Genomic DNA, 20,028 nt, shown 5'->3' with positions numbered 1-20,028 from the left:
CTGCAAATTACGAACATCCATGTACTCCTCTCCACACGCACCCAGCACACAAGGAACTTGGCATTCACACTATCCTCAAACCGTCACGACGTCAACCAGAAAGAAACTCTAATATGCACGCGTTCTACACAGATGGCTCGAAAACTGCTGAGGGTGTAGGTAGTGCCTTTATATACTACAGGCAAGGCCATGCTGCACACCATTGGAAAGGGCACCTCAATCCAAATAATAGCATCTTTCAAGCAGAAGTAGTTGCCATAACAGCTGCCATTGAATACGGGGCGCTCAACAACATCACACATGTGCAGCTTTATACAGACAGTATGTCGACATATAATAAAACCTGCAAAGTAATAACCACCATTGCAGCATATGGCCAAGACCTTTGTCAACCAGAGTAATAGGGCTTACGTGCATTACTTGCACTGACATATGCACTCTAATGCTCTACCATCTAATCTCTGACTGCATAGGGTGCAGAAGAAAATTGAACACCATTTTAAGGTGTTTAATTTTCTTCTTTTGTTATAACCTATTAAGTGGTTTTTTTTCCGTGCCTGTATGTTAATTCAAATGTACTTCAAATGCCAGATGTTAAACAGTTGCCCCTGTATGGCCATGTATCCACAGTTATAACTATTAAATAAACTCCAGGGGAGGACGCGGGACATATGTCTGTTAAACTCTGTTAAACTTCAGGCGTCCCCGTCTTCCGTCACCTGTCACCTATCACCTGTAGAGTTATTAGGTGAATATGCTCAACAAAGAGGTTGCCCACAAGGTTCCTGCCTTATTGCTGACCTTTGGAACCTTACGTTTAACTCAATAACATCTTTCAAATGGCCAAACCATACACAAAGTGTTGCTTTTGCTGACGACGCAGCTTTTGTGATCAGTGGTAGAACAAGAAATATTCTGGAAAATAATGTAAATGAAACTCTTCATCTTTTTAAAACTGAATGCAACAAATTGAAACTGACAGTAAGTGAAGAAAAATCAAAAGCTATAATTTTTAATAAAAAATCTCAAAAAAATCACTCGACTGCCAAAATTTTCGATAGAAAATAATAGAATAAAAATAGTTCCAAAACTTAAATTTCTAGGCATAATCATTGACAAAAACCTCAACTGGATTGAACGTTTCAAATATATCAGAACTAAAACACAAAAAATAGGAAACAACTTACGTTATGTCCAAGGACTAAATTGGGGACTAAATCCTCATATTCAAAAACTATTGTTCAATACAGTAATAACAAAAATAGTATTATATGGTGCAGAAATTTGGGCGCAGCCTATGACTGTTCGGAAACAAAAACAACTGCAAGCCATACAACATCCATTCCTTCTCCGGATCACAAAATGTTAAAAAACAACATCAAATGCTGCCCTATGTGTACTTTCAGGAATAGCACCTCTTCATATTTTAGCACAAACTGAACATGCAAAAGCCACAGTTCTCAAATTAAAAAAAAATCCTGCATATTACATGATGAAATATTTAATCCAAACAATTTTGAAATTTCAGTCAACCCCTACAGAAGACATCCTGCCTCTAATTCTAAAATATGTAGCACAATAAAACCTCCAACCAGTCATATATCTCCACCAATAATATATACAGATGGATCGAAAATGGACTTAGGAGTTGGCTGTGCATGTATAATACAAATAGATCAAACCCAGAAAATAACTCTTCAAAATCGACTCGCCAAGGAAAATAGTATCTTCCAAGCAGAATTACACGCAATTCGAATGAGCAATACTAGTCAATCAGCAATCAGCAATCAGCAATACAATCGACAAAATCCCAAACACACATCTGAAATAATTCAAGATATTTTTAACAAAATTATCCAATATCCTCAAATATCACCAAACATTTATTGGATAAAGGCTCACGTCGGAGTTCTTGGTAACGAAGGAGCCGATTCAAATATCTACATAAAATCAGCCTCCAAATGTGGGAAGAAGAATGGACAACAATAAATATAGGAAGACAATTACATCAAATAGCACCTCATGTAAATGATACATGTACAATGGTCAATGGTTATATAAACCGCTTTTTAACTGGACATGGGCCATTTCCCACATACTTCTTCAGATTCAACATCTCAAACTCTGAGCAATGTGTATGTGGAAATAAAGGTGATCCAATCCATTATATTACTCAATGTCCCTTAACAAAGTCAACTCATATTAAATTGCCTAATTCAAATATCAATGCCTTCCTTTGTTTTGCAATTACCAACAAACATTTAGAAAATAAAATAGAAAATACAACGAAATATCTATCTTCAATAGGCAAAAATTTATGTGAGCACTAAAGTAATTAATGTCAAAACTCATTTTTGAAGCTGCAATTCATCTAAAACATTTCTTATCTAATTATCTTAAAAACAAACCCTTGCAATAATACTGATATAGTAAAAAAAAAGGAAAAAGAAGAGGAAGAAGATACAGATTCATATAATAAACTTTATCTCAAGGAACTATTATGAACTGTTATAAATTATGACTGTTAGCCTACTATTATTATACCTATTATAACTTCTATAATTATATCTAATAGATATGATATCAATCAAAATATAGATATACTATTTATACTGTTATATTATGTGTTATATTATACTATGTACTTTTTGAATATTAACTTTAAAAATAAACCGAAGTGTAGTGGGACTATACCTACATTACTTATAGTAAACATTGGGTGTCCCACTACATTTCCACCTGAACCTGAACCTGTAGAATTATTAGGTAGTTTTTTGGAAGCAAGAGTCATGAGAAATGAGCAACGCCTTCGCCGGGATCTCTGGAATACGCGCCCAGTGTGCAGACCTCTACATCACGAAGGGTTGCTAAGAAGGCGGGATAAATACCTAATAACTGCACCCTCTTTAAACAGCTACGTCATCTCTGTCCGCAGCTCCCTGTTGATGAGTTCTGTGATTGTGTAGTGATACATATTACTCAAAGTCTGAGCAGAGAATGACAATTAACGTCATCAGGAGTTTACTTACCGCTCAATGGTATTTTGTACCATCTTAACGCTTCATTTCCACTCACGCTTTCGACTGCAAAATCTGCTTATTTTAGTCCTCTGTGCTTGCCTTTCCATTTGTGCCAGATAATTTCTAATCACTGTATATACTATATACTAATCACTCTATATATTGTTTGTTGTATATACCAAGAAATAAGGTTGCTGATTCCTACCGTAATATATTGGGTTTTAATTTTTTCCCAACAGAGGGATTAATTGTATTTTTTCACAGCCAACATCACACAAGCCGAATAATCATTATATATTTGGACAGATGATATAACAAGGCTTGCTTGTGAAAAAGTTAGATTGTGATGTAGCCGTTCCTCAATAGACACTAATGCCGGCTAGCTTTAAAAGGATTTATTAACAGAGCACACAGGAACGGTTACAAACAAAAGAAATATACATAAAAAATGAAACATATACCAAATGGAACATCAAACATTGAGAATAACATAACATAGTAAGCTATCATCATGGCGGCTGGAGGTCGACTGACGTTTTTTCATATCGCCACGAGATGGCGTTTAAATAAAATAGTTCGGTTACAGTTCATGAGTTCATGGCGTGAATAAAATAGTTCAATTACACTTAAATAGGTCTGTTACATCCTCCCCCTCTGACTTCGTAGACGTCTCGGCAAGAAGTCAGGAACTGACATTTGTCTACTTTGTGCAGCGGGCGGAGAATCAGATGGACGGGCTCCAGTTTGACGAGGAGTAGATTTTGCGTCAACAGCACCTTGTGCAACAGGTGCAGATTCGGATGGTATTACACGTTTCGGGCGTCCTCTTTTCTTTAAGGGAACCACTGGAATTACACGAGCTGAGTTTTGCTTATTTCGATCTTGATATGGTTTCAAGGCTGAAACATGATACTTGCCGAGAATTTTGTCTGGTTCATGAGGATCGGCAATATCATAAGTGGTTGGAGATCTTGTAGTCATTATCACATAAGGACCATCTCTCTTGGGCATGAATTTAGCAGTTTTCTTCAGTGGAGCTTTGCTGATTGGGTGGAGGGTGACCCAAACTTTATCTCCAGGAACGAATTTCGGTGTTTCTCTTCGTTTTTTGTCAGCATATCGTTTCTGCTTATCTTGATGCATTTCGACTCTTTCTCGTACCTGTTGTACATTTCTTGCAAAACGTTTCAAATATGGAGTAATTTCGGGAACAAAAATTATCGTTCTCAATTACGGCTTTTATATCATGCTTTACATCATCTAAGGTTCGTAACTCTCGTGCAAATTGAAGAAAAGAAGCAGAATGTCCAGTTGAATCACATTTGGCTGTATTCAAAGCAAACCTTATTAATGGCAGTTTATCCTTCCATGACTGATGGTCGTTACCAACAAGTATTGATAAACGTGGTTTCAGATCTCTATTCTTCATTTCAACTGGGTTAGATTGTGGGTGATAGACAGGAGTAAGACTTTGATCAATGTTCAAGATATAGCATAGTTGTTGCATAACAGCACTAGTAAGCTGGGTACCATTATCACTTATTATTTTCCTGGGTAACCCAAATCGAAGGGCGACTTCCTCCAAAAGAATAGTGGCACATTCTCTGGCCGTGGCTTCCTTTAAAGCAAATAGTTCTGTCCACTTCGTAGCACAGTCCTGCACAATAAAAATCCATTTTTCACCAGACGGTGTTTCAGGAAGGGGACCGAAAAGATCAATTGACAAGGTCTCAAAACGTTGAGCATAGACTGGAGTTTGAAGTAAGCCAGATGGCTTTTGATTAGTGGTTTCTCCCACTACTTTGAAGACAGTGTGATATTTGTTAAGCAATGCATCAGTTGCAAGCCGTTGGGCTGTAGTTAATTGCTGTCCTTCATTTTCTCGTAGTCGGCAGTTGTTTACAACAACTGGGGTTTCTTCCAGTACTTGGGATTGATGAGGTTTCACGAAGCTATATTTTCTTCGAGGTGCATCAGAAAAGTTCCACTTATTTTCAGCAAGATTTAAAACAATTTTAGCTTTTTGAAGAAAGTCAATTCCTAACAGAGTCGAGCTATTTTTGGCATCAGGCAATACAAGGAGCGGAGTTTTGAACTCTCTGCCTTCGAGAAGAATAATTTGTTCGGTGCGAAGTACCTCTTTTTCAGATACCAAACCATCAGCGAAAGACACCTCTAGTGTTCTCTTTTCAAATACTGCATCTTGTTTCTGCAGAATATGATAGAGGGATTCACTTGCAATTGAGTGACTAGCACCAGTGTCGGCGAAAGCTGTACCGGAAACACCACCAATACTAATTGGAAATACAGCAGTCCGAGTGGAAGATAAACAGGATCGGATTTGGATAGTGCCAAAATTTGATGAATTTGAAGTCTTTGGGGGGTTACAGTCTGGACATTTAGACTTGATAAAACCAGTTTTTCCGCACCCATAGCATGTTAAAGGAGGCCGCTTTTCCTCTGTTTGTTGCTGAACACGATTTGAAAAGGTTTTATGAGTTCCCTGTATGTCACCTGTTCGATTTTCTACTTTGTGTTTGGATGGATTAGTCGGTTTGTAAGAATAGTTCCGCCTGCCAGGAAGTTCAGTTTTATAATTCGTATTTTTAACACGTACAGCTTCATAATCATCCAATTTCTGTACTAATTCAGATGAACTCTTTATTTTCCCCAAGTATCAATAAAATGCTCCTTAACGTCCCTACTGACTCTTCTTTTAAGCTGATCCGTCAGGACCAAGTCTTTGAGTGATTCAAAGTCTGTAACATCGAGACTATGGAGCCACTCTTCGAGATAATTGTTTAATTCGTAAGTAAAATCTTTCCATAAAGACCCAGGGTGTTTTTGGTGTGTAGTAAGTTTAATTCGAAATGATTCAGCATTTAATTTGAATCTTTGTAGCAGAATCCTCTTGATGTAAGAATAATCTTCTAATTTGTCTTTTGGTTCTCTTAAAATAATTTGCGAAATGTCTATAGGCAGAAGAGGTAGGAGATGAGTGATGTAATCTATTTGTTTTATATTAACTTTCTCACATTGTCTTTCAAAAATTTGCAGGTAGGTTGCAATGTCAGAAGTTCCTGTAAATTGAGGGATTAGGTGTTGAATATTTGTTCCAATAGCTGCATTTGAAGCAAAGGCGGCATAGTTAGGGTTTGAGCTAGCAGCTGCCAGGTTTAATTTTAAACGTTCCAATTCTAATAAAAGTTCTTGTTCTTTTCTTTGACGTGTCTCCAGATCGTTGCTTTCACGTTGTTTTTGTTGTCTAGTTTCGATTAAAGTTTCCAGAACATTCCTGGTAAAAGCCTCATCATAAGTGTCAGAATTGACAATAAGATTTTTAAGATCTATTACTCGCATAGTGTCGTTTACAGTGAAACCCAGTTCTGCAGCGAGAGTTTTTAAATCCTCTTTTCGTGCTTTGGCAAGGTAAGCCATAATTATATGAGAGGTCAGGGGGGGAGGGAAAAGATGAAGTTGAATTTGTTGTTATTTCGATTTTATTCACAATACAGTATTTTAGAATTAATAATTATACCTTTAAGTAAAATGTATATACCTCTATTAAACAGCATGTATGAATGTAAACAATGTTACTCGTACATTTATATACCACTATTAAACAGTATTTATAAATGTAAACAATAATAAACAATAATAAAGTTTATTATTTCGGAGTCGTAAAAATATCATAAAATGCCCTCATAAATTCAATTTGTATCAAGAAAATAACATATAATAAATTGCTGAAAAATTGTTTACTACTTAGCAAAACATACAAAACATACATAAATGTCTTACCATAAGCTTTTATATTTAAGCTGAATTCTTCGAAATCTTAATCTTAACAAAATATTAAGCTGATTAAGCAACACACACTTAGTAACTCTTTTACTTTATTTAAATAGTCATTCGATTTTATTCATAATTATTTTCTTTCGCTTCAAGAAATATTTTTTAAGACATGCATTCATTAAATTGAAAACAATTATATTTACCTGAAGTAGTATATTATAATCATTTTCTCAAAATGTTCGTCGAAAGATAAATCAACAAGTACAATATTTTATTTTATGTAGAATAAAACATTTAATAAGGAACAACAACACTCAAAGGAAATAAAAATAATAAAAGATTTGACGTAAACACATCATAAATCATCGCTAGTCTAAACATTTCCGCGGGGGGAAAACATCTGCTGCTGTAAATCAGAAGCGAAATTCTAATAAATTCTAATGAACAACGTCCATAAATATATTTAAACTTTAACATCAAAACATGTATTCAGTGAAACAATATTATTCACAAATTAATTTACTATGCGCATTAACATTTTAAAATAACAAATTACAATTCAAGAAATAACGTTTGGTTAACAGAAAGCCGTTTGCTTTCGTTTAATACTCTTATGTAGTATCAATAAATGAGATTTCAGTAAAGAATTTACATTTGCTTTAAGAAGCAGCTTATAATAAATAATCAGTTTAAAAGAACTTTAAACTCAGATTAAACGATAATGTAAACGAAACTTATCTTTTCCGTTGAAATTGTCCAGTTGATGATTCGATGTGCTAGCAGCACGGTATGACAATTTTAATTCCAGAATTGGTTTCCAGAATATTTGACCAGTAGTCCACACCTGAAAAGAAACTGAGCCGATCTCCAGCAACTAAAAGTTAAATTCGGGAGTAAGAGCTTGTTAAAGCCAAACAGAAATTCTAAACACTTTGTTGCGCCATTTTGGATTCAAATTTAGTTGGGCGCCAATGTGATGTAGCCGTTCCTCAATAGACACTAATGCCGGCTAGCTTTAAAAGGATTTATTAACAGAGCACACAGGAACGGTTACAAACAAAAGAAATATACATAAAAAATGAAACATATACCAAATGGAACATCAAACATTGAGAATAACATAGCATAGTAAGCTATCATCATGGCGGCTGGAGGTCGACTGACGTTTTTTCATATCGCCACGAGATGGCGTTTAAATAAAATAGTTCGGTTACAGTTCATGAGTTCATGGCGTGAATAAAATAGTTCAATTACACTTAAATAGGTCTGTTACAAGATTGATTTTACTCAGTAATTTTTGGTTGGTGACCCTTCAAATATGGTAAGTGAAAAGTAACCTATTTTACTTTTTTACTATGGAAAAGGTAAAATTCTGTTGAAGCAAGGAAAGGATTATCCAATGAATGGAGACAATGTAATTGACAGAACGTCACTGCCACAATTGGTTTACAAAATTTTGATGCGGCAATTTTAATCTCGAACATGCACCACGTTTTGGAAGACCATGTTCTGACGACACAATAAAGGCATTAATTGATGCAAACCGGCGCTCGTGAGATCGCCAAGAGATCGACCGCTCATGGTAATTTGAAACGCCTACGTTTAATCTCAAATCTTGAGATATGGGGTCCTCACGGTCTTAGTTGTCCATCAGCTTCAACTGACTTTCCAGAAGGTGGTGTATCTTCGAGACCAAAATTGCCGAATCGATATTTTGCAAATCACTTTTGGCATTGGCGTTCTGTCAATACATCTTCTCCATACACATGGTGTAATTTGTTTTCTTGCTTGAACAGCATCTTTGCCTTTTCGATAGTAAAAAAGTAAATCTGCCGAAAATGTTGCGTTTCACCTACCATATCTGGTATCTGGTATCTTTCACCAACCAAAATTTACTGCGTAGAATCAATCGAACATATTCACAAACAAGACTTGCTACATCTGCTGTCAAAATATAAGATGATTAGTAAGTGTGAAGTTGGCGGTGAAAAAATACAATTAAGTCTTCTGTTGAGAAAAAAACGAAATTATTCTCCGAACAACCCAATAATAAAAAAATCTGATGTGTACACCACATGACTTTCTTGTACGGAATATTAAATTATACGCATTTTTTCTTGCATTTCATTTAAACTTATTGAATTAAATCTACTTCGTCGACAGCGCATAAACCACAATAGAATAAATGCATTCTTTAAAATTTACTCTAGTATTTGTTTACCATAGCGGCACTCTGGCGCTAGATTCACTTAACAGTATTAATAATTATACTACTCGTTTTTGAGGCATGCGAGATACGTAAGTACGCACGTACGCACGTACGTACGTACAGATGTCACGAAAAATTATCTTCAGAATTAATTTTAAAGCAGTTTTATAATATTTTGAAGGAAAAGAGTATTTTATTCTGTCCTTACGTATCACGCAAAAACACACTTACAGATATCACCCAAAAACATCGTTAAATTGCATTCGATAGCGGTCAAAATGGATATTTTCGTTGAAATATGCTGCCTGAAACTTTTCGCGATTACAATACTTCCTTTTTACTTCGTACAAGGAAGTAAAAAGGTATGCTTAAAGCTGTACAGAAAACTTCTAAAGTTTCAGAGAATTCTAAAATTGTTGAAAAATTATAAAATAAAAATATCATATAGTAATCGTATCTCTTAGAAAACTTAACCATTCATTTCATGAATTTCTGTGCAATGAAAGTTTGTTTTTTTCAGAGACTAGAGAATGCGTTGTTAAACAGAACCGAGTGTAACATATTCATTGTCAACTGGAATACCGATGTCAGGCAGCCTTATGAAAAGGCTGTTGCTAACATACGGGTAGTAGGTGCAGAAGTTGGATTCTTTATGCAGCGTATAGTAAGTTAATATTAATTTCATCGTAATCTTACGTTTTAGTTTTGCCATAACAATGGAAAATAACATAATTTTTATACTCCTATTGCTATATAAATTTAGAGAACCACAGTGAAGAAATGCCTTATGTAATTCAATATGATCAATCAGCCTTTCTCTATTTAGAAACAATAAGATTAAAATAATTTAGATCATTGAGATAAATTAAAAATATTTACATATAATAGCCTATCAATATATTATCATGCATGTAGTTCAGCATGATCGCATGCATGAACTACATGCTCGCATACAGTTCAATTATAGTGAAAATTCTTGGTATTAGAAATGCTGGAGGAAACGTTAAGGTTTTATATTTTTCTGGCGACTGTTCCACTGAGATTCATTATGCAAACCTAAATTTCATTAATACTTAATGCACTTATAACTGTATTTTCCATAGTTCTTGAAATTTTAGAGACTAACACACAGTTTTACTGAGATGCGACTTATATCAAATATTTTAGACAATGTTTTCTGTAAAGCCACGTCTCATTCATATCATCGGCCATGGACTTGGTGCACATGCTTCCGGATATGCTGGTAAATGGTTCCGTGACAGAGAAGAACTGTTAGTTGGTAGAATTACTGGTAAGTTTTTATTTGCTGTTGATTTACATTATAATATTGTTGCGTGCGTACGGATTCGTTAGAATGCCCAAGTCCGATGAAAAATGAACAAAAATTTATTATTATCACAACAAAAATGCTTAAATTTTCTCAAATTATCATGCAGTATTACAGTATTACACAGCAGTTATCTTTTAACTACTCAAATGTCCAATAGAACGTAATTCAAAACAGCTAAAGAACGCTAATCCGCGAATTCGCTACAATCAACAAGAGCAGTTTTCTAAACAACAACAAACTAAGCAACTACTACGAACTGAGATGCTTTCCTCCTTTTATAAGATTTTAAAAATCACGCGCTAGAATTTTCCAGTACTTTCTCGAAATCAAAAAGAGATATTTATTTATTTAATGCACGCGCTCTTGTATTTTCAATTTTCCGGCTTAGCTTTCTTTTAATATTCGTCACGCGCTGCACTGCGCGAGAAATAAAACCATTTAATTTATAATTGAACTAACATTAGCTTTTTAAATACGAAATTTGTAACACTGCCCTCTTCCCAAGGACTGCACGTCTCGGGCAGTACTCTCCCTGGACAGGAAGCTAAACTAACAACTGTGGCATAAATGCAACTGAGGCATAAACATTACATTACAGTATCAAACAACATGAACAATAAATGCAATAACTAACTTAATCAAATGCTAAATGCATATCAAATACTAAATACAAATCAAATCAAATACACATTTAAAAACAAAAAGGACCATGGTCTTATACTATTTACAATTATTTACATTACGCACTATGGCCATAGTAATGAGCTAACCTGTCGTAATGAACGACTTTAGGTTTAGAGTTCGAAGACTTACGGATCCGAACCACGACGTCATTCAGTCTGTTTAGGACCGTGTACGGACTATCCCAAGGTGACTGTAATTTCGGACAAAGTCCTTTCCGTCGGGTCGGATTCCACAACCACACCTTGTCTCCTTCGTGGAATTGATGTTCAGTAGCTCTTATGTCGTATCGGGTCTTCATCTTCTCCGTCGCCAGGTTGACTCGCTCTCGTGCAAAGTTGTGCATCACCTCAAACCGGGCCTGGAGATCTTGAATATATATTCCTCAGACGATGAAGGAGCATCCGGAGGGCGACCAAACAATAGATCACAAGGCAGACGAAGGTTACGACCGAAGAGCATTTGTGATGGAGAATAGCCGGCAGTCTCATGGACAGCACTGCGGTAAGCCAGTAAAAAGAGTGGTATTGTCCCAGTCCTGTTGGTTTCTGGAAACCACTAAGGAGAGGTTATTAAGGATGGTTCGACTGAACCTCTATACCATGCCGTCCGACTGGGGATGCAATGGCGTAGTTTGAGTTTTGTCAATGCCGAGTAGTTTGCATAGTTTGATTACTGACGAGGCAAAATTCCTTCCCTGATCGGAATGTAACTGAAGAGGCACTCCGAACCTGGAAATTCAGTGCTGTATCATTACATCAGCTATTGTGACAGCCTCTTGATCAGGAATAGGATAAGTTTCAGGCCACTTGGTGAAGTAATCGATGACAACGAGTATGTATTTGTTGCCATCAGCAGTTCGCGGCAGAGGTCCCAGGATGTCAAAGGCGATACGTTGAAAAGGCGTCCCTACGTTGTAACGTTGCAGCTTGCCTCGGCTGCGTTTTCTCGGTCCTTTACGACCTGCACAGGCATCAGTTTTGCACATCATCCTTTGCATTATTCCAGTAAAAGCGCTCACGAACTCTCTGTAAGGTCTTCATAATTCCAAAGTGACCTCCTGTAGGGCTGTTATGTAGTTCTTAAGGGCATCAGGAATCCGGGATCTTGGAAGTATAAGTTGCCATTGGAACGTCTACCCATCATCCGATTCGAATTTTCGGTATAAGACGCCGTTTCGAATGTGAAGTGAATCCCAGAGTGCCCAGTATTGTTTTGTGGTAGGACTACAGATAGAAATGTCCTGCCAAGTAGGTTTTCTGTTTGATGACTCCATTAAATCAATTATGGGTTTAATGTCGCGGTCTTCCAGCTGGTCTTTCCCGACTTCATCATCACTCCACGGATCTCGATCAGCCGATGTTGATGTTGTAATTTGTCTTGCGACCGGAGTCAGCACCTCGTATTTTGCTTCCACCCTGGAACAATATCGGCAGCTTTCTGAGCAAAGTCGTCTAGACAGGGCGTCGGCGTTCCCGTGTGATGATCCCTTACGATGACAGATAGTGATGTCATATTCTTCGAGTCTCTGTATCCACCTGGCTATTTGACCCTCAGGATTCTTGAAATTTAAAAGCCATGCCAATGAGGCATGATCCGTGCGGAGGAAGAATTTTCTGCCATATAGATAATGATGGAAATGTTCTACAGCTTTGACTATGGCGAGCAAATCTTTCCTGGTGACACAGTAATTCCTCTCCGGTTTAGACAGGCATTTTCTCCAGTACGCTACTACACGTTCTTGGCCGTCTATTTCTTGGAACAAAACCGCACCGACACTTTCATTGCTCGCGTCCATGTCGAGAATAAATGGTCTGTCGAGCTGAGGATACGTCAGGATTGGAGCAGATGTTAAAGCTTCCTTTAAGTTGTTAAATGCATCCTCGCATTCTTTTGTCCACAAGAATGTTTGCTTGCTCTCTGTCAGCTTGTGAAGGGGTCTTGCGATGGAAGAAAAGTCCTTCAAGAATCTCCTATAGTAGGTGCAAAGACCTAGGAAGCTTCTCAGCTGATGGACATTTTCGGAACGTTTCCAGGATTTAACAGCTGATACCTTTTCAGGATCCGTGCGTACACCTTCTGCAGAGATGACATGTCCCAGGTAAGTCACTTCCTTTCGGAACAATTTGCATTTAGCGGGACTCAGCTTCAGATTAGCTTCTTTCAATTTCTGAAGCACCTTCGTTAGATTTTTAAATGTTCTTCAAAATTCTTTCCGACGATGATGATGTCGTTCCGGTATATCAGGCAGGCTTCGTAGGAAAGGCCTTTCAAAACAGTCTCCATAACTCCATAAGACGTTCGAATGTTGCCGGCGCATAACACAGTCCAAACGGCATCACTTTGAACTGCCAAAGTCCTTGTCCCGTAGTAAATGCCGTCTTTTCTCGGTCATCAGGATGGATTTCTATCTGCCAATACCCACTCTTTAAATCAAGTGTTGAGAACCACTTGCTTCCAGAAAGAGTGTCTAGAATGTCATCAATTCTAGGAAGAGGGTAACTGTCTTTCTTCGTAACCTCATTCAACCGGCGATAGTCAACGCAAAATCTTGTTGGGCCGTCTTTCTTTCTGACGAGAACGATGGGAGATGCCCATGGACTCGCTGAAGGCTCGATGACATCGCCTTCTTCCATATCTTTTAACAGTGTTCGCACCTCTTCCTGTTTAGCAAACGGTAGACGTCTTGGATGTTGCTTGATCGGGGGATGATCGCCGGTAACTATTCTATGTTGTGTCAAACTAGTTCGACCCACGTCAGAAGACGAGCGGGAGAAAACAACTTGAAGATCTTTAATGACGCGATCGGCAGCATTCTTCTCTTCATCGTTCAATTGCGCATTCTGCAATAGTTTTATTTCTTTAAAGTTTCCATTTCTTTGGCAACTGCAGAAACTCCCTCATCAATTTGTTGTTCGATTTGGTGTTGGACGGCACAAACTCTTCCTTCAGTTCGTTCCTACACAGCTGAAACTCTCCCTTCTATATGTTCTTTTACAGAAGAAACTCTTTTTTCTATTTCTTCTTTCACCGAAGAAACTCTTTCTTCAATTTGATCTTTTACGAAAGAAACTTTTTCTTCAATTTGTCCAACTTTATTTTCAACTGTGTCAGTTCTGCTTTCCATAGCTTCAAATTTATTTTCTATTATGCAGGTAATTTCTCTTTTCATTTCTTCTTGACATGCTTCAATCTTTTCTTGACCAGCTTGAACGGCTTTCATTTCGTCCTTAACGGATTCCTGGCCCAATTTCATTTCTTCCTTAACGAATTCCTTGCCCAATTTCATTTCCTCTTTAATTTCTTCTTTAAATGAGGCAAAGGCTGATATTAACTGCCTTAATTGCTCTTCCATCGCTCTTGTTATTGGCATTCAAACCCCACTCCTGACACCAAAAAAATTGTTGCGTGCGTACGGATTCGTTACGAAATGAATGCCCAAGTCCGATGAAAAATGAACAAAAATTTATTATTATCACAACAAAAATGCTTAAATTTTCTCAAATTATCATGCAGTATTACAATATCTCACAGTAGTTATCTTTTAACTACTCAAATGTCCAATAGAACGTAATTCAAAACAGCTAAAGAACGCTAATCCGCGAATTCACTACAATCAACAAGAGCAGTTTTCTAAACAACAACAAACTAAGCAACTACTACGAACTGAGATGTTTTCCTCCTTTAATAAGATTTTAAAAATCACGCGCTAGAATTTTCCAGTACTTTCTCGAAATCAAAAAGAGATATTTATTTATTTAATGCACGCGCTCTTGTATTTTCAATTTTCCGGCTTAGCTTTCTTTTAACATTCGTCACGCGCTGCACTGCGCGAGAAATGAAACCATTTAATTTATAATTGAACTAACATTAGCTTTTTAAATACCAAATTCGTAACAATATAATTTCATTAAAATATATTTTACTCATAAATAGTTGCTATACATAAACAATGTGTTATTCCACTGATTGATTTTTGACACAAATTTATCCCTTAGTTTACAAGGATCAACTTAGATAATGCAAAATATATGCGAACAAGTATTATCATTTGCAATGTGAGAGAGCAATCATAATTCATATAATTATTAATGGCTAAATAAAATGTAATCTTAACAAAACTATTTGGATTCGCACAGTAATAAAGGTTATTACATATTTATAATTTCTTCTTAGGTTTAGATCCAGCAGGCCCCTTTTTCAATGGCGTGGAAAACATTGTAAGATTAGATAAAGGTGATGCAAGCTTCGTTGACATCATCCACACCAATATGGACGGACAAAGCTTGAAAGGTATATTGATTTACTAATAATAGAAAAAATTCCCTTAGGTCTTTTATTAATTCAGTGCTAACACAGTTTATCCGGTCTCCAGATATCCAGAATTCCAAACGTCCTAATTGCAGTAGTTATTCTTGTACTTTTCCTAGTAATTTTATTATTCTTTGAGGGTAAAAATGCGTGTTAGACATTAGTTTTAAAGCGATGCTTAAATAATAAATAAAGCACATCATAAAGCACACATAGACATAAATTATTATTATATTATACATTTCAAACAGCTTATTTTAATAATATTCCTTTTATTCCTTTTAATAATATTCCTTGTCTGTGCATACAATTTACATTATTACCAAAAATCAGAAGTTTCTAAATCATACGCTGAAACATATGTGGGGAGATATGAAGTAAGTAACCAGTATTTGCTTTTCTCTAAGGCCTAGAAATTTAAGTTCATTGTTATTTCTATACTTTAAATTTTGAGATTAAATGTGTCTACAATCATCTAAAATACGTGTTACTTTTTGGGGTCCCTTTACGTTATGCTACCAGAATATTTAGGAATTTATCAACTAATTGACCGACTTATAAGCAATATATTTCCTTCTTAAGAATTATATCTTTAATTTCTTAAGAACTTTAATTATATGTACTTGTTGTATATATATAAGGTCAGTAAAATTCCTTATTAGAGCTTTATTTGCGCAACGGTTGGGCGCAGAAGTACACTTCCAGTTACAAAACTATTCTATATGACGGAAATATTCATGGTTGGCATTTTAAAACTTACAAATGCTAATTTTTTAAAATAATGAAATTACATTTTAAACAAAAGAAAAAGCAGAACTGCTAAAATTCTTTGCAAATTTAAAAGCAACGTCTGTAAAATAGGAGCTTAAGTAAAGACAAAATTAAGAGGAAACTTATTTATTCAGAACAAAGTAGTTAAAAATAAAATAAGTAAGAATTTAAAATAGTAATTAATGCAGAAAAATTTCCAGATTGATGAATCAAACCACAGAAAAAGTTTTAGCCTATAAATAGCTTAAAAATTATCAACAGGAAAATAAAAATACTGTGCCTTAAATTGAGAAAATAAAACTTAATTAATTAATTTGGAGGGAATTTGAAATAGGTAAATAAGAAAATTAATGATACAGGAAACAAAAATGTAGCAAAAATCTGCACGTTTGTTTCACATGCGACTCTTGATAATGTAATCTAAAATCTGATGTGTACACCACGTGAGTTCCTTGTACGGAGTATTAACGCAATTTTCCTGCATTTCATTTAAACATATTGATTTAAACAGTTAACGAATTGGAATTAAATCTACTTTGTGCATAGCGCATAAACCACAATAGAATAAAATTGCTCTTTAAAGTTATAAATGCACATTTATTTACCATAGGTACACTGCTCAAAAAAAAAAAATGGGACAGTGCTATATCTCACGTTCTACTGGGGCGATTCACGAAATTCAAATTGCGTTCTTCATGTCTCGAAAGCGCGACTTAGGATATATATTAGATTTATATATAGCACTATTCTAACATAGGTATTTTGGCACAAAATCGGACTTTTTCTGAAATAACATACCAATGTTTTTACATATTTCGATTTTACGACTCAAATTATGCCAGAATACCAAGTTTTGTAAAAATCGTACGAGTAGTTTTTGAAATATTAGCTCTCAAAATTTTAGCTCCTCAATGTTAATTGAATTTGGCAAATATTTATTTATATCTCTTTTTTTATTAAACTTTTTTGATTTTTTCTCTCACATTTCGAAATTTAGGTTCATTTCAAATAAAATTTACCCATTTTTTGTGTTTTATTTTTTAAATTTCTATTTTTAAATAATTTTTATAAATTTTTCGAAAAAAATTTTGAATTATAACCTATAAAGTTTTTACCATCATCTTAAAGTAGGTATACTTTTAAGCATATCTTCAAAAAATTAGACTTTTTTATTCAAAATTTTCTAAGATATACACAAATTTACATATTTTCGCGTTTTGAAAATTGGCATCTTTTTTTTGAGCGATAATAACGCCAAATGTGGTCTATGGATTTTTGTTACACTGTATTGCCACAGCTATTTTTAACCTTAAATTTCAAGTAAAATTTTACGGAGAATTAATTATATGACATTTTATTCCCTCAATGATGCGTAATAAATATTTATTAATACTATATGAAAAGCTATTTTTTTAAATAAATTTTTTAATATTTTTTTTTAAATTTCTCTATATCTTTTTTTTTTTTTTTTTTTTTTTTAATAAGAGTAAATTTTTGTAAGAGTAAATTTTTACCTTCGGCGTTTTATCGTCTGCTACTTTACTTCGTTTAAATCGAATTGTCTAAAACTGAGAATTTTTGTTTGATGTTTATTTGAATTTTATGACATTAACTTCACAATTTATTTCTAAACAAACTGATGCTTTTGAAGGGGGGCTGAAAGAGCGGCTGGTACTATCATCCATATTTTTAAAGCACACTATATTTTTATAGTAACATAAGATTTAGAATAATCATTTTTATAAAAGTCAAATTATGATATAAATATACAACCCTCTAGAAACTGAATAATGGAAGTTCAATGGTTATGTTGAAATGATCTGCAGCTACTTAATCGCTGGATAAGTCAACAGATTCCGTAGACAAGTAAGAATAATTATATAAATGACACCCAACATTCTGAATTCAATTAAGAACGAGGATACGATGTTTATTAAATGAATTCAAGAAATTTTAAAACATAAAAAAATCAACTCATTTTTTATCCTAAAATGTATTTTTGTGCGTAGCGTATTTTCATTATTCTAATTTAAAATTCTAATAATTCTTAAAATTCTAATTTAGAATGTAATTGTCAAGAACTGATTCCTAATCATCAGTAATATAATAACTAATTGTTGCGGTTATTAATAAATCCTTCTTATAAAGTAATTGCAAATATTTCAAAAAACTGTCTGAATGCAAATATTTTTCTGCGCAAATATTAATTTTATATTAATCAAGATTGCACACGATATTATTTATTTGCACTTCAATTCTTAACGTCAGTTCTAGTAGAAGTTACAAATCAATTATATTTAATTAAGGATTGGATTGGATTATTTAATTATGGCAAAGCACACGAGGGCTATCTGCCTAAAGGGAGGGATGCCTTCGGGGAGGACTTTCTAAGGGAAACTGGCTCGTATACACGTTACACATCGGGAAAACCACGAAAACACCCATGCAACCAGCCCGTTTGCGGGATTCGAACCTCGGATCGAACTACCAGTGTTCAGCGACTTTACCGCTCGGCCGTTTGTGAGCCTTTATGAAATGGAAGGCGATAACTTTATTTAAAATGATTGTCAGAAATACCAAAATGTTTCGTAAAGTTGGATACTTTTTAATATACTTTCAGAATGCTTAAAGAAAAAGAGAAGAAAAATAAATTTTTTCGTAAAATTTAGTATTTGTATTTTTTTTTAATTTAAAACTTTTCAATGTTATGATATTTGATTCTTGCGATTTCAAAAATAAAATATTTGACTAAAATATAAATAACATTTTAAGAAACCAAATGTAGGATAAAATTGTGTAAAGCAATGGGCACAATGATAAAACTGTTTAAAGCAGTGTATGCAAGTCATCCTAAGTTAAAATGTCGGTTATACATCTCTCTTATTTATATATATCTTTTCTGAACGGAACATTGAAAGGCGTGTAAAACTGTGCTTTACTGTATTTTCTCTTTTAATACAGTATGCAGTTTTCAAACTCATCGTAGTCTGAGTTACAAAGTATTCTTCCGAAAGAAACGCAATTCAAATAAATAAAATCAAATTCTGGAAAATTGATATTAATAAATGTATTTAAAATGCTCAGTTCGAAGGAATAAATAGAAAAATTTAAAAAAATTATCTATAGAGACAATGCAACACAAACAATTAAAATAAAAGTATAAAAATTTAAAAATTACCTAAAATAATAACTATGGCGAAAAATATATATAAAGAAAACTATTTCAAAAAAATAAATAAATAAATAAAAATTAACGCTGCACCTTTATTTACGCAGTTCGAATAGGTAAATAGAAATTTTTAAAACAGTTATTCGAAAAAAAAAAAAAAAAAAAAAAAACGTGCAACTTAAACAATTAAAATGAAATTCGAAAAAGAAAAAATTACTTAAAATAATAAGTTATAATTAAAAATATAATATAAAGAATACTATTTGGAAAAAAGGAACGATGGTGACTTTTTTTCCTCTCACGGGAAAGGAAACTAGGTTGCCATATATTAAGTTCGCGAAGTGAAGTATTCTTGGCGCAAACTGACAAAAAAGTGCCAACATAAATTTGTGAATTTCTCCGTAAATTTCGCTCCAGATTTTACAAAATTTCATATTTAGGCGTAATTTGAGTCGTAGAATCGAAATATGTAAAAACATTGGTATGTTATTTCAGAAAAAGTCCTATTTTGTGTCAAAATACCTATGTTAGAATAGTGCTATATATAAATCTAATATATATCCTAAGTCGCGCTTTCGAGACATGAAGAACGCAATTTGAATTTTGTCAATCGGCCCAGTAGATCGGGAGATATAGGACTGTCCCATTTTTTTTTTTTTTTTGAGCAGTGTACATTTTGGCGCTATGGTAGCGACATTTCGCTAAATTCACTTAACAGCATTATATCTCATTTGTTTTATAC

The 20,028-nt window shown here is 34.5% G+C and overlaps 1 protein-coding gene across 2 annotated transcripts in view; it reads left to right on the top strand.

The window, feature by feature from the left end:
- Positions 1–20,028, top strand: part of LOC118181539 (pancreatic triacylglycerol lipase-like) — a 42,386-nt gene that overhangs the window by 7,437 nt on the left and 14,921 nt on the right. For both annotated transcript variants that reach the window (XM_085811459.1, XM_035350709.2), the window contains exons 3-5: positions 9,545–9,688; positions 10,192–10,315; positions 15,212–15,328. In XM_085811459.1, coding sequence (XP_085667585.1) covers positions 9,545–9,688; positions 10,192–10,315; positions 15,212–15,328 — 385 coding nt within the window. The remainder of the gene's footprint in view (positions 1–9,544; positions 9,689–10,191; positions 10,316–15,211; positions 15,329–20,028) is intronic.

This window comes from Stegodyphus dumicola, chromosome 2 (assembly GCF_044657685.1).
Source record: "Stegodyphus dumicola isolate Sdum_Otavi_A_Nest chromosome 2, ASM4465768v1".
NCBI lineage: Eukaryota > Metazoa > Arthropoda > Arachnida > Araneae > Eresidae > Stegodyphus > Stegodyphus dumicola.
This window is presented reverse-complemented; position numbering and strand designations above follow the sequence as displayed.